General features: G+C 37.0%; 4 protein-coding genes across 6 annotated transcripts; 2 read left to right on the top strand and 2 right to left on the bottom strand.

Annotated features, from left to right (window-relative positions):
* LOC104737289 (probable F-box protein At4g22030) lies at window positions 1023-2337 on the bottom strand. Its single transcript, XM_010457428.2, has one exon. It carries the CDS (start codon window positions 2240-2242, stop codon window positions 1034-1036), a length of 1209 nt encoding a protein of 402 aa, XP_010455730.1. The 5' UTR covers window positions 2243-2337; the 3' UTR covers window positions 1023-1033.
* LOC109124406 (peroxisomal membrane protein PMP22) lies at window positions 2712-4313 on the top strand. Its single transcript, XM_010457423.1, has 7 exons — window positions 2712-2824; window positions 3130-3228; window positions 3345-3446; window positions 3516-3591; window positions 3679-3749; window positions 3848-3933; window positions 4049-4313. Exons 1-7 carry the CDS (start codon window positions 2750-2752, stop codon window positions 4110-4112), a joined length of 573 nt encoding a protein of 190 aa, XP_010455725.1. The 5' UTR covers window positions 2712-2749; the 3' UTR covers window positions 4113-4313.
* On the bottom strand, window positions 4190-7520 carry LOC104737288 (aspartic proteinase A3). Of its 3 annotated transcripts, none has more exons than XM_010457424.1 (13): window positions 7415-7520; window positions 6450-6818; window positions 6300-6360; window positions 6089-6183; window positions 5877-5989; window positions 5592-5800; window positions 5440-5504; window positions 5242-5355; window positions 5094-5158; window positions 4868-5015; window positions 4667-4786; window positions 4490-4578; window positions 4190-4408 (listed from the first exon to the last, which is right to left on the bottom strand). In XM_010457424.1, the coding sequence occupies exons 2-13, from the start codon at window positions 6810-6812 to the stop codon at window positions 4324-4326; spliced, it is 1527 nt and encodes a 508-aa protein (XP_010455726.1). In that variant the 5' UTR covers window positions 6813-6818; window positions 7415-7520; the 3' UTR covers window positions 4190-4323. The 3 variants fall into 3 exon arrangements, with proteins under 3 accessions (XP_010455726.1, XP_010455729.1, XP_010455728.1); XM_010457427.2 differs by having other exon boundaries at window positions 4261-4408; window positions 5094-5146; XM_010457426.2 differs by lacking the exon at window positions 7415-7520 and adding an exon at window positions 7283-7381 and having other exon boundaries at window positions 4261-4408.
* On the top strand, window positions 12094-13261 carry LOC109128397 (uncharacterized mitochondrial protein AtMg00810-like). Its single transcript, XM_019234611.1, has 2 exons — window positions 12094-12474; window positions 12575-13261. Exons 1-2 carry the CDS (start codon window positions 12094-12096, stop codon window positions 13259-13261), a joined length of 1068 nt encoding a protein of 355 aa, XP_019090156.1.

Below are 14825 nucleotides of genomic sequence, written 5' to 3'. Positions count from 1 at the left end.
TCAGAAGCAACTTTGAGCTGAGACCCGACCAGACCTCCCTCGAGTAATGACAGGTAAAGAACAAGTGGTCCCTAGTTTCCATGGTGTGATTGCAGAAGATGCATCTTCTTTTTATTCAGGCATGGAAGAAATTGATCGAAGGAGAGCCTAAGAGTATAATCGATCCTTACTTAAATGAAAACCCGAGAAACGAAATCATAAAGTTAATTCAGATTGGTTTGTTGTGTGTACAAGAGAATGCAGCAAAGAGACCAACCATGAACTCTGTAATAGTTTGGCTTGCAAGAGACGGTACTTTGACAATACCTAAACCTACAGAAGCTGCTTTCGTCACTCTCCCTCTCTCAGTGAAACCAGCACATATATCCATGAATAACCTTAAAGACAAAGATCCGTTTTCAGTGGACGATGTCTCGATTACAGTGTTGTATCCTCGGTGAATCTTCCATTTTTTCTTCTGACCTCATATACATATACATATACATTTTGCAACAGATACAAGAGACATAGTTCTTATGAACTTGTTTGTGGGTGGTTTACTCGGATAATTCGGTTCAGTTTGGTTATTTCGGTACTGAAATTTTGTTACCGAATAATAACCGGATCTAGTTCAGTTTGATTCGGATTGGTTTGTGATTCAAGTACATAATATTTTTTTTTTTTAATTCATCAAATTAAATATTTAGTATGTATTTTAATCAAAGATACAAGTTGTAATAAAGAATTTCAGTTAATATATGGATTAAAATTCGGTTCTTCTATTGTAATATTTTTGACCCCCAAATTAGATTGGGTCAATTAGTTGAATAATTTCGTTTTGGTTTTGATTCGGTCGTTTCTCGGATTGAAGTTTGATCATGTCGGTTCGTTATACCCACTCAAGATTAGGACAAAAGATTCATGTTTAAAGTTTTAATTGAAATAGTAAAAATTAAATTTGTTTGTAACAAATAAATCAAAGAATTGAATGAATGAATGAATTCATCTATACAAATAAAGAATGAAGAATGTTCTCTCTTAACATAACAGAAAACTAGAAAAGCTTGCTTGCGAATTCATTGGCCTTAACTTGAGAAAGGTTCGATCTCTTCGAGAGATCTCTCAGTTCGGATAAGCTTCTCCCTAGCTTCACCGCTACTCTTGTCTCGTACACTTGTCCGTTCTCTTTCTTCTCTGTCGAATTCATCGTTTCTTCTAACAGAGAGAAAAATCCAGCTGAGTTTCTATACATTTCAAACACCATTCCCACTTGACCACCATGCTCCAAAGTGTTGACAACCGCAGCCAAAGAAGCACATGTCATCGCCACGATTCCAGCTAATCCGGAATCTTGACCGATAAAAACAGAGCTCACTGCCGAAACTCCGGTTAAAACTGGTCCAGAGATAGCCAAGAACCGGTTTAGCTTCAACGCCACGTTACCTAATCTCTCATACTCTTCTGCGTCTCTGTTCTTCACCACATGAGCAACTTCTCTCATCTCCGCCTCGAGCTCTTGACTCCATCCATTCGCAAGACCGGTTTTAGGGCTTTTACGTTTATTTTCAGGCCACCAACTCGCCGGTTTAAACTCTTCCGGAAACTTCTCGAGCATTGTTCCGATCAGAGGAAGAGGGTAAGCTTTATCTAGTGACAACACTCTCTTTATCGCTTCCTTCACATCTTCTTCCGTAATCTTCTCGTTCTCTCTTAGAAACATTTCGATTTCGACTCTCAACCTCTTGAACAGCCTCGTCGCGTTCCTCTGTTCTTCAGTAAGCTGTGACGGTTGAATCTTGCTCATCAAGGCAGCGAAACCCGTAGCAGATGTCAACAACACCGTTGAAGCTATCTTCACAGCGGTCACAGAATCTACACCGTGAGCATTAACCGAGGCCATCCCGGCCATCAAAACGGCTGTAAGAGTGATCATGTTGACAGAATTGAGCAATAGAGAGTTCCAATTATTGCGTTGATCTCCAATGTTCTTATGCATCTCAATCCTATCCATAACTTCTTCAAGAACCGCAGTGAGACGCGCCCTTTGGATAGCATCAGAGCCTCTCCTCTGTTTCAACGAAAGAGGAAGACTTTCCACAAACTCAAAGCTCGGTTCATTAACCGATAAAGTCTGTTTCTTTACCGGTATTTTCGGAACCACGTTAAATGTCGGTAGTTTTGGTATGGAGACTGCAGCTTTAGGTCTCGAACAAGAAGAAGAAGAAGACGAAAGAACTAATCTTGAAACCTGTAATGAAGCCATTATAAGTGTTTACAAAGATATAGCAGCAGTATGGATGATTCTTGATTGGTTTTGGTTACGTTGGTTTTAAAAGTCTCTCAAAGGAGCCTTTGTGATTGTGTTTGATGAATGAATGAATGAAGAGAGTATGTAATGTGTGTGGTATATATAAGTTTTAGATGATTGGCATAAAACAAAGCAAGAAAATTAAAGGAATTGAATTGACCAAAGAGAGAAATTTTTGACCAAAGACCAAACACAATTAATGAATTTATTAGGCTTTGATTGTTTCTCTTGTGGCGGTTTTGGTCTAACCGTAAAGCCTCCCAATTTTACCCGCCATCCTCGTAGAACAAGTCTTAATTACTCTTAAACCGAACCGGTTTGTTTTGGTTTAGTTTGGTTTATTAATTTGAGATATAACCGGTTTGGTTATTGTTTTGTAGATGAGATTTTGGTTCAAATTGCTTTTAGACACAAACACAGGAAACACACTAATCAATCAATCATAAAAGAAAAATCCAAAAAATGGGATCTTCACCGAAGAAGACGACTCTGCAGCGTTACTTGTCACAGCTTCAACAACATCCTTTAAGAACAAAGGTTCGAGCTTTGTTTTGTCTCTTGTTCATTGTGATTTGGATTTGATTAATTGGGAAGCAACTGATGTAGTTTCGTTTCTTTAGTGTATCATCGATTGAGTGACGATGATGTTGTTTTTTTAATTGAAAGTTTGTGTTTTTAACCTAACCCAGTTTTGATAATCCGGTTGTGTGAGAGAGAGTATCATTGTGATTTTAAAATAGCTCGTTGACTTTTTTTTTAATAGATAGCTGGAAATTTATGTGAATGATTCTATGTTTTTTTTTTTTAATGAATTTGGAGTCAATTTGTTTGTGATTTGTTAGGCAATTACTGCTGGAGTGTTGTCTGGGGTTAGTGATGTTGTATCTCAGAAACTCTCTGGCATACAGAAGATTCAGCTCAGAAGGGTTCTTCTCAAAGTGGTAAAGCTTGAATCTTTCTCTCTTGTAGAATCTCCCCAAGTTCAAGCTTCATTTGATAGCGTTTTCGAATGATAGTTTCAAGATTGATTTTTGTTAAATTGTTTACGGCTTGACAGATATTTGCGGGTGGTTTTCTCGGACCAGCGGGGCATTTCTTTCATACATATCTAGATAAGGTTTTTAAAGGGAAGAAAGACACAAAGACTGTGGCAAAGAAGGTAGAATGTCATATGATAAAGATTGGTTTATGCTAAATGGTCTGTTTGAATGTATAAAGTTTTTGGTAGGTAATTGTGGAACAACTGACATTGTCACCACTGAACCATTTGCTTTTCATGATCTATTATGGAGTAGTCATCGAAAGTATGTTCCTCCGTTTCTAAAACCCTTAAAAGTTGTGGATGGTATTAAGAGCTCTTACTAACAGTCCTGCAATGTTGAGTTAAACAGGAACTCCCTGGAACCTTGTTAGAGAAAGAATCAAGAAGACATACCCGACTGTCCAGCTTACAGCATGGACGGTAAGAGAGAGATATCAGTTTAGTTCATGTCCTTGTTTATGAGAGTTTGATCCACAACCAGATTTTTTGAATGATTGATTCTATGATGTCAATCACAGTTTTTCCCGGTGGTGGGATGGATTAACTACAAGTATGTGCCACTTCACTTCCGGGTCATCTTGCACAGCATCGTCGCATTCTTTTGGTAAGACAATGATTCATTTGCTGCTGCTTCCCCCACAATGTTTTCATTCTTCTTGTTGTTACTCAGTTGAAACTTCTTCGTAATCTCAGCATTCTTCTTCTTTTTTTGTTTCCAGGGCCATTTTCTTGACCCTGCGAGCGAGGTCAGTGACAACACTGGCTTTGGCAAAGGCTAAGTGATTAAGCTCAATCCTTGGAATCATCATAATCTCTTTGTACTCTGTAAGTTAAAGCAAATCAAAACAGCTGAAACCAAATAAGAATCTGTGTTATGATGATACCATTCTAGGATAGCAATATGTTTAAATTATTACAACCATTTTCAGATTTTTTGTCTAAAACACATTCACAAACATCATATAAAAAAAGGGTATTAAAGAAGAGATCTTGTTTAAGCAGCTTTGGCAAATCCAACTCTTGCTTTCCCGTAATCAAACACAGTGTGATATGGTCCCATGAAGATATCACCCAAGATCCTGCAATTTTGCACAAAGTTTTAAGTAAAGCAAGTTGAGTGTTTTTGGTTAGTGTAGAATAGATTTGTAGATGATAGTTACCAGAGAGGTCCACGAGGTGGAGGAATATCCATGGCTGTGAAACCGCTAGTGCACTGAGTCTCAACTCCTTCCCCAATCTTGAATATATACTGATTGATAAAAAAAGAAGATGCATAAGACTTATGATGATGATATTGGTAAGCTAAAATATAAGGAGAAACTGATGAGAGTAGTTACATCTTGAGGAGAGAGATCAAAGGTTCTGCCACCAATTGTGAATGAGACTATAGGCATAGACGAAACCTTCTCACAGTCCACTGCTGATTGTTGGTTCTGAGTTGGTATATGGTCACAGAGCTAAAAAAAATTTTAGAGAGATTAGAGCTTTAAACATGTTTAATGTCCAAAAAAGGCTTTCAATACACTCTCGAAACTCACCTCAGCAGCATAAGCGAGTATGCGTTCTTGTGTTTGATTTTGAGTCAATTCACTCTCCATCCACACGGCTGCCATTTGACAGGCACTGCACATTGCTTGGTTTAGAAGACCTGAAGCTCCATCATCTACAACGGACTGAATCCCCATACTGCAGATAAATATGAAGCAGCTTTTAAGTTTGATGTCTGACATATCTTTCTGCCTGGATTATGTCAGTACTACTAACCTCACACTGTCTGTACCGTCAAAAGCGCAGACTCCAATTTGTGAGCATACTTTCTTCGGATCCTCCTGCATGTCAAATGATGTAAAATTCAAGATTGTACTGCTAATATATAGGTAAGTGTGAATTTGTAATGAACAGTGATTTCAACCTGAGCTAGAAGAGAATTCAACATGGTCTTTCCGTATTGATCCACCACGGCCTTGCATTCACGACTTACGATTCCTTGTGCTCCAATCGCATGATTGATCATCGTGATGACAGTCTAAACAAGGAAAAATGCAGAACTAGTCAGCATGTTTCAGGTTATAAACAGTGTACAATCTAACACAAGTGATATCTTTCTCACCGATGGACCCGTGAGTAGAGAAGTTCCAGAATCAGCAATAGCAGAACACCCTTTAGCACAATATCCTGAATAACATAGAAACTTAGATGTCAAAATATATATCTAAAGGACTCATTCATGTTGAAACTAGAACATCTCAAAAGCTTACGTACCAGTTGGTTTGCCAGCAATTTGGAGATCACCCATGTCGAATTGCCAGTATCCTTTATGTGTCACAGGGACATAAGTATGCTCTCCTTTGAAGTGCTTTGGGTCAACTCCACCGAAAACAATCTCACCACCTTCTGGATCTTGCGGGTTACGGTTAAGCCAGAACGAAAAAATTGGTTCCTTAACCAAACCTTTTTCCACCATGTTATACCTATACACATCATACAATCTCATCATTCATAATTCATATTGCACAACTGAAAAAAAGAAAGAGAGTGTTTTCATACCAAACCGGAGTTGAGTTTCCTACAGAAATCTCTTTGAAGCCCAAACCGAGGATACCATCAAACTTTGCCAACAAGAATGTAATACCAGGCTCACTAGTAGCCTCTATGAATTCCTGTGGTGATATATATGTAGCAGTAAGATATGAATACCAAGAAAACAGTAAACTCGTAAGAATCTACTGAGATATGTAAGCGGCTGAATCGGGGTTTACCTGCTCCTTGACAACAAGATCACCAACTTTAACATCATCATAGCTGAAGTAACCAGCAATAGCACCTGTTCCATAGCGGATAGATGCTGGTTTACCTGTATTTTCAATGATCAGAAGACGGATGCTAATTAAACCTATGCCTTTCTTGAAAAGTTATCAAGAACCATCAAAAAGTATTCGATGCATAACAAGATGAACAGAGAGAACACACCGTTCTTTCTGTAGGTTGATGACTGGCTAGCCTTGTACTTCGAGTGAAAATAACAAGCAACCTGAAAAAAAACACATTAAAGAGAGATTACAAAAGCATTTTCACAATTAGTATGCATTCTTTAAGAACAAATTAACCACTAACACGTACCGATAAGTAACATTTAGTAGATGGTATCCAGAGATTGGAGCTACCAGTATCAAAGATCACAGTGAACTTCTGAGGTGGAGTACCAATGGTAATGTCACCATAGTATTGAGCATCCAAATAGTTTTTCAGCGGAACCATATCCGCATTTGCATCGTTCAGGCGAAAATGGTCTTTGGGAAACCAAGACTCTCCTCGGTTTTTCAAAAAAAGCTGTGAAGCCAGCCTGTTGCTCCGGTCTAGTTTCCTCTTCTTCAATCCAATTCTAATAGTTCCATCACCGTTTCGCTCACACGAGGCAGTGGATATAAGAATCAAACATGAAAGCAAGAACACGAGCAAGAAGGATTGGAACCTAGTTCCCATTTTTACCTGTCATCATGAAAACAATCTCACATCAAGTCTAAAGAACACCACATATTCCTAGTTGTAACTGCTACAGAGATGAAAGACGAAACAACATATACAACATCAAGAAACGTTAAGTCGAATAATAAATATGTAGATCATAAGGATTTAACAAACTTATATGTCTATAACAAGTGAAGACTAAAGACAAATTACAGTGTAAAATTATTCATAAGGTATCCCTCAAAATTTCAAGCAAATAAAAAATGTAAAAATGAAAAACTATTGGTGCAAAAAAAAAGTCAGAGGCATAAGCCCCACACCAGAATCAAACAAACTCAGTTTCAATTCAATCATAGAATATTACTTCAAATCAAATCTTCATATAGTTCTTAAAGTGAAGAATCTAAGATAAAACCTAGAAAAATATTCCAAAAGTCAAGTAAAGAACAGAGGAAACACAAAAGTAACAACTGAAGAAGATTCACCACATTTTCTTGCTTTGCTAAAATACAATGGAACTTCTAAAAAACATAGCAACAAACAGAAATTGAAGTAAATTTTTGAGGAAAGAAAAGAAAACTGGAAAATATCAAAGAAGTAAAAGAAAGAACACTCACAGAGAAAATGTGAGTAGAGAGATTCTTAAACGTTTTAAGTTAACAAGACGAAGAAGAATGGTGTAGGGGTATATATTTATATGTAAATGACTTAAAAGAGAGAAACTCTCACGAAAAACACTAGAGAAAGCAATAATAAAGTTCAACTTTTTTAACTGTCAATGTCAATTAATTGATAATAGATTTAGTTGTTGCTTGCGAATGGAAAACTTTTTAAGTATATGAAGGTATTAAATTGAAAGTTTTAAAATGTGAGTTAGATTCATAAGCAAGCGTCACGTTTATGTAACCTTGCTTGCTTATGCATGGACCCGGACAGATCAGCAAAATCCGTTTTGTATGTTTTTAAGGACAAAAGTTCAATTTTTTTTTTTAAAAAAAAACCTTAATCTATCGACCCTTGTAGTATAACTTATTTTCATATTGACCCCAACTGTTCTCTTGAATTTATGTAGTAAGTTAATAATATTTTGCATAACATATAGTGAGTATAAAGTTGTCTTTTCAATAAGTACATAGTTATGAGTTATGACTTATATCTTGTTTAAGTTTGTTTTCAACATTAAACTCATTCTATTTGAAGTGTGCAAGGAAGAGCCTAATATGTCTCTTTTCAAAAAAAAGAACCTTATATTATATGTATTAATTTCTTTACTCAACTAAAACCTCCATTAATTAATTAGTGTAGATTTTTGTATATAAAGTATTCTATATTTTTTTTTTAATAAAAAGAAAGATAGTTTCTGTAATTTGGTACTAATGTTAAATAAAAATCTAGAAACTATGTGACAATATATTTAAAAAAATTACTAACAAAAATGTTGGAAATTTCAAAAAGGATATATATCAAACTGAATAAGAGTACCATCTTATGAAATTAAGTATAGTTTTAAACTATGCCATAAACAATGAAATTTTGCACTGTCATTTAAATTTTAATATTTATTTATCTGTCTAAAGAATTGGCATGTTATCTGTCTATGGCTCTATGCTACTATATTTATTTATTATTTGAAGTTTTTGAATGGGGTTTGTTTCGCATTAGGTACGCTTCACGTTGAACCCATGCTTGGGTCCAGCTTAGCAATATCCCCATTCTTAGACAGTAACGTCTATAAATCAACTTTGTCACCCTAATTATACCATTCCTATGTTCACCAGTAGTTAATTAGTCCATACCTTACAAATGAGTCCAGAAAAAAAAAAAGTGATATTCACACGAATCTGTGGAGACTTTTTAACAAGAATAAGGTAAAAGTTAAACGGAATTCTTGCAAAAACAAATAATAGATAGTTTGCTGCAAATGGAAAACATAAGGTTGCTTTGATTTGTAACACAAGCAAACGTCCTCACGTTGTTGACGCTGCGTTTGGGACCCATACACACACAAACACGTTTCCTTCAAGTTTCAGCTTTTCATATTTGCTCATCCAACCCCCTTTAAGTTTCCTTACTTTCACTCTAACCCCCTACATTAGTGTCTAACTATTATTGTATATAGGCTTCTGGTTTAATTTAATTGGAGTCTGTATAGTTTAGCTGGTTCATGATCTCCGGTTTAGACTGGTTTAGTCTGTATATATTACCTCTATTGTACAGTTGATTCGATCAAGGAAAATGAGATTTATTTTATTGAAATGGTATCAGAGCAAATAAACACTCGTTTTCCATAACAAACTTTTTCCGATTTGCTTCCGTCGGATTTGTTTGTTACATTGTCGGAGTTTTTTTTCGATCACCTTGTAGTTCTCCAGATTTTCGTCTCTTTCGATTTCCATAGCAGATCTAGCTTATTTCTCAACTTATCTCGCTCTCGATGGGAAAACGCAAGACCATTTCGAAGTATCGTTCCGCTACACCAGATCCATCGCAAAATCACTCCCCAATTTCTCATGACAAAGTTCACAACTCATCGCCGTTATGTGCTATCACTGGATCCACGCCGCAAGCGATCAATCCTCGCAAAAAGCCGTGTTTTCCACCGTTTGAAGTTTCAGACTCTCCAGATAATGTCCACAGTCCTTATCATCTCCACAGCTCCGATCATCCAGGTTTGGTTATTGTTCCTGACATCTTAGATGGAACAAACTATGGGACTTGAATTGTAGCGATTACGATTAGTATCGAAGCTAAGAATAAGTTAGGGTTTGTGGATGGTTCAATTGTTCGTCCTGAAGAATCTGATCTGTACTATCAGATTTGGAAGCGATGTAATAGTATGGTGAAGTCTTGGTTATTGAATAGTGTCTCAAAGCAAATCTATTCTAGCATCTTATACTTTAGCACAGCTGCTGAGATCTGGAAAGATTTGCATGTTCGATACCATAAGTCACACCTTCCAAGGTTGTACAAGCTTCACCAGCAAATACATTCACTTCGCCAAGGTAGTATGGACTTGTCTTCGTTTCACACCAAAACTCAGTCGTTGTAGGAAGAGCTGTCTCGCCTGCAAGTAACTGCAAGGACTGTTGACGACTTAATTGCTGAAAGGGAGACTAATCGGGTCATTGATCTTCTTATGGGGCTTAACAGCAACTATGACACAGTTAGGAGCCAAATCCTGATGAAGAAGACGTTGCCTACTATGTCAGAGGTCTACAATATACTTGATCAAGACGACTCTCAGAGGACAGCGACTCTTCCTCCTACAGGATCTCTGGATTTTGCTGCCTTTCAAGTGTCTCAACCGTCTCCTCAACAAGGTTCTTCTTCTGGTGGTTATCAATTTCAGAGAAAAGACAAACCGGTTTGCACATTCTGTGGTCGGGTAGGTCATGTCATGGATAAATGCTACAAGAAGAATGGTTATCCAGTTGGCCATCCACGCTTCAAGTTCAATCCTGCAACAGCTGCTAATGTCACTACAGAAAGTTCTGTTGATGTTAAGGCTATCATCGAGAAAGATTTAGTGCATGATGAACTATCCACAGAGCAAATGCAACAAATTGTCTCCTTTCTCAACACCAGAATTCACAGCTCCAACACCACACCTGAAGTTCACACTGTTACATTGTCTTCCCTTCCTTCATCTTCTACTAACGACCCTGCACCTGGTACCATTTATCCCTCTATCGTTTGTTCTTTTACCAGTGCAGATAGGCCTTATGCTTATTCCATTAATAGCAATGCGATCGCTATTAATACTTGGGTCATAGACACAGGAGCCACTAACCATATTTGCCATGACAAATCTTCTTTTTCCACATTTCAACACATTGATGACACTAATGTCAATCTTCCTAATGGAGGTCTTGTGAGCATTGTTGGAATCGGAACTATTTGTCTAGGTAGAAATTTAGTTCTCCATGATGTCCTTTTCATCCCTCAGTTTAAATTCAAACTCTTAAGTGTTAGTTGTATCACTAAGTCTATGGGTTGTAAAATCTGGTTTGATGAAAACTCTTTTGCTCTTCAGGATCTTACTCGGTACTTAATGATTGGAATGGATAGGCAAGTGGCTAATCTTTACTTTCTGGACATTGAGTCTATAAACACTACTTTAGATAAAGCTCCTTTTACTGTTGCCGCATCTGTCTCTTCCCATGATCTTTGGCACAAGCGGTTAGGTCACACTTCTCTTTTTAAAATGTTATCTCTTTCTGATGTTTTACAGCTTCCTAAAGATACAAAAATTACTAAACATTTTTACAGTAAAACTTGCCATTTGACAAAACAAAAACATATTCCTTTTATTTCAAATAACAATGTCAAAAAATCTCCTTTTGAATTAGTCCATATTGATACTTGGGGTCCTTTCTCCATACCAACCCATGATGGATTTAGATATTTTTTAACCATTGTTGATGAAAAATAAATCAGATGTTCTTACCATCTTTCCTTCTTTCATTAATATGGTAGAAAATCAATTTGAGACTAGAGTTAAGGGGGTTAGGTCTAACAATGCTCATGAGATCAACTTCACTCATCTATACAAATCAAAAGGTATTATTCCATTTCATTCTTGTCCTGAAACTCCCCAACAAAACTCTGTTGTGGAGAGAAAACATCAACACATCCTTAATGTAGCTAGGTCTCTTCTCTTTCAATCACATATGCCTCTTCCTTATTAGGGAGATTGTGTTCTTTCAGTTGTTCATCTTATTAACAGACTTCCGGCTCCTGTGCTTGACAACAAAAGTCCTTTGAGGTTTTAACTAAGAAGCTTCCCAATTATGACGATTTAATAGCTTTCGGCTGCCTTTGTTATGCTTCCACTTCACCAAAAAATAGAACCAAGTTTAATCCTAGAGCTCTTGGTTATCCTTTTGGATACAAAGGTTATAAACTCCTTGATTTAGAGAGTAATGATATCATCATCTCTAGACATGTTGTTTTTTCATGAAGAGTTCTTTCCGTTTGCCCTTCTCCTATGCTTCCTCTCATTTCTGATGCTGATGTTTCTCCATCATCATCTTCCTTAGACACCTTGCCTTCTATAGGTTCTAATGATGTCCCTGAACCTTCTGTTCAAACATCGCATAGGAGAATCAAAAAGCCTGCTTATCTTCAAGATTACTACTGTCATTCAGTGGCATCTTCAACCATTCATGATATAGCCCAATTCCTTTCTTATGACAAAGTGTCAGATCTTTATCACTCTTTTTTAGCTACCATAGACAAAACCAAAGAACCCTCAACCTATAATGAAGCAAAGGAATTTTAGGTGTGGTGTGGAGCTATGGATGATGAGGTTGATGCTTTGGAGATAACTTGTACATGGGATGTTTGCTCTTTACCTCCTAACAAAAAACCAATTGGTTGTAAGTGGCTTTATAAGATTAAGTATCATGCGGATGGTACTATTGAGAGGTATAAGGCACGTCTCGTTTCTAAGGGTTACACTCAAGAGGAAGAGGTTGACTTTCATGAAACGTTTTCTCCTGTTTGCAATCTCACTTCTGTGAAGCTTCTTCTGGCTATCTCTGCCATTTCTGGATTCACTCTTCATCAATTGGATATCTCTAATGCTTTCCTCAATGGGGACTTAGATGAAGAAATTTACATGAAGCTTCCTCCAGGTTATGCATCAAGAAAGGGGGACTCTCTTCCCCCTAATGCGGTTTGCAAATTAAAAAAAATCTCTTTATGGATTGAAACAGGCATCCCGCCAATGGTTTTTGAAGTTCTCAGTCACTCTCCTTGGCTTGGGTTTTGTTCAGTCTCAATCGGATCATACTTGTTTCTTGAAAATTACTACTGACGTATTTCTCTGTGTGTTAGTTTACGTGGATGACATTGTGATTGTCACCAACAATGATGCTGTCGCAGATTGCTTGAAGACTGAGCTCAAATCATGTTTTAAACTTCGTGACATGGGTCCTCTTAAATACTTCCTTGGTCTCGAAATTGCTCGTTCTGATGCTGGAATTTATGTTGGCCAGCGCAAATATGCTCTGGATTTGCTTGATGAGACAGGTTTATTGGGATGCAAACCGGTTGCTTCTCCCATGGACCCCGGTGTTAAGCTCTGCCATGACTTTGGTGGTGACTTTGTTGATGCCAAATCCTATCAGAGACTCATTGGTCAATTGATGTATCTGCAGATTACTCGTCCTGATATCACATTTGCGGTGAACAAGCTCAGTCAGTTTTCCGAGACTCCTCGTCCGACCCATAAACTTGTTGTCTACAGAATTCTTCATTATCTGAAAGGCATTATTGGTCTTGGTCTGTTCTATTCCTCTAAAGCCGAGTTACAAATTCAAGCCTTTGATGATGCAGACTACAACTCCTGTCTAGATACTCGTCGCTCTACTTCCGGTTTTTGCATGTTCTTAGGCACTTCTCTTATTTCTTGGAAATCGAAGAAACAGAAGGTTGTCTCTAAATCTTCTGCAGAATCGTAGTATCGTGCATTGTCTGTTGCTACTAATGAACTTATGTGGCTTACTAAGTTCTTCAAGGATCTGTAGATTCCTCTCCACAAGCCAACACTCCTTTTCTGTGACAACGAGGCTGCTATTTAGGCATGGGCATAAAAACTGTACCTGAATACCCAACCCGGAACCCGACCCGAAAACCGGGTTTGGGTTGGATACGGGTTTGCCTATATAACCCTATTGGGTCTATTTTCTAATACCCGTGGGTTCGGGTTAGGGTCGGGTAATACCAGGTACCCGTTTGGGTACCCATTAAACCCGAACATATAAACATATTTATAATATTTATCATTAATATAATGCAATTACCCCAAAATTATGATTATAATTTTGAATATTTCATTTAGTTTTATACCTAAATATCAAAATAATCAAAATATCTAAAATATTTTGTTATGTAAGTCAAAATTTAACTAAATTTATTTAAATTTAATTATAATTTTTGGGTACCCGGTAGTTCGGGTACTAATCGGGTTCTAAAATTTGTAACCCAAACCGACCCAAACCCGATAGTACACAAACCGAACCGAACCCATATATCTAAAAATACACAATGGATTCTATTTTTCTAAATCCGTTTACCCGAACCCGAATGGGTAATACCTGAACCTGAACGGATTACCCGAATGCCGAGCCCTACTGCTATTCATATTGCCAATAACTCTGTCTTCCATGAGCACATTAAACATATTGAATCCAACTATCACAGTGTGCATGAACGGTTGATTGCAGGTCTGTTTAAGCTCTTGCATATCAACACTTATTTACAGCTTGTAGATCCTTTCACCAAGCCACTTCACCCGGCTCCGTTCCAACAATTGTTATGCAAGATGGGTCTCATCAACATCTTCGCCCCATCTTGAGGGGGACTATTATTGTATATAGGTTTTTGGTTTAATTTAATTGGAGTCTGTATAGTTTAGCTGGTTCATGATCTCCGATTTAGACTGGTTTAATATGTATATATTACCTCTATTGTACAGTTGATTCGATCAAGGAAAATGAGATTTATTTTATTGAAACTAACTACTATTTGTATTTCCCATTGTAGGCAGTAGGCATTATAGCTTGTTAGAAAAAGTATAATGAAAAATCAAAAACTAGTGGAAGCACACAAGAGATGTTTCATTATAATAAAACTTGACTAATGATGACGCGCTTCGCATTTGGTTTGGTACAAGGATCAGTTCATTATTAGATCCCTTTCTTGTCTCTTTACAAATCAAGTCTAAATTTTCAAAAATTGATGCATGTAAAACAAGTTTTTTTTGGCTGAATAAATTTTACAAGTATTAAGAAAATATGAAAGTTAGATATCCTAGTTTCTCAACTATGTTTCTACTTTGGTATGGGCTCATACTTCACCTTCCCAAAATCCAATACAATCATGTCCCTTAAACTATACTTTAACATCATAAGAATTGATTGCTTTCGGAAAAATTTAAGCAATTTATATCCCTGAACATAATTATCGATCATACACAAGAAAACGAGAAAACAAAAAATTTCTCTCAATGCTCTTGTTGTTGTT

The sequence above is a fragment of the Camelina sativa genome, chromosome 13 (assembly GCF_000633955.1).
Source record: "Camelina sativa cultivar DH55 chromosome 13, Cs, whole genome shotgun sequence".
Taxonomy (NCBI): domain Eukaryota; kingdom Viridiplantae; phylum Streptophyta; class Magnoliopsida; order Brassicales; family Brassicaceae; genus Camelina; species Camelina sativa.
Note: the sequence above shows the minus strand (reverse complement) of the source record. Positions and strands in the feature narration are given on the sequence as shown.

Coding starts and splice junctions, on each gene's coding strand:
- LOC104737289 (XM_010457428.2), bottom strand. CDS start 2,242: ATGGCTTCATTACAGGTTTCAAGATTAGTTCTTTCGTCTTCTTCTTCT.
- LOC109124406 (XM_010457423.1), top strand. CDS start 2,750: ATGGGATCTTCACCGAAGAAGACGACTCTGCAGCGTTACTTGTCACAG. Junction 2,825..3,129: donor AACATCCTTTAAGAACAAAG/GTTCGAGCTTTG, acceptor GTGATTTGTTAG/GCAATTACTGCTGGAGTGTT. Junction 3,447..3,515: donor CAAAGACTGTGGCAAAGAAG/GTAGAATGTCAT, acceptor AGTTTTTGGTAG/GTAATTGTGGAACAACTGAC.
- LOC104737288 (XM_010457424.1), bottom strand. CDS start 6,812: ATGGGAACTAGGTTCCAATCCTTCTTGCTCGTGTTCTTGCTTTCATGT. Junction 5,990..6,088: donor ATCTTGTTGTCAAGGAGCAG/GTAAACCCCGAT, acceptor ATATCACCACAG/GAATTCATAGAGGCTACTAG. Junction 5,801..5,876: donor GGAAACTCAACTCCGGTTTG/GTATGAAAACAC, acceptor TGATGTGTATAG/GTATAACATGGTGGAAAAAG.
- LOC109128397 (XM_019234611.1), top strand. CDS start 12,094: ATGGATGATGAGGTTGATGCTTTGGAGATAACTTGTACATGGGATGTT. Junction 12,475..12,574: donor ACTCTCTTCCCCCTAATGCG/GTTTGCAAATTA, acceptor GGTTTTGTTCAG/TCTCAATCGGATCATACTTG.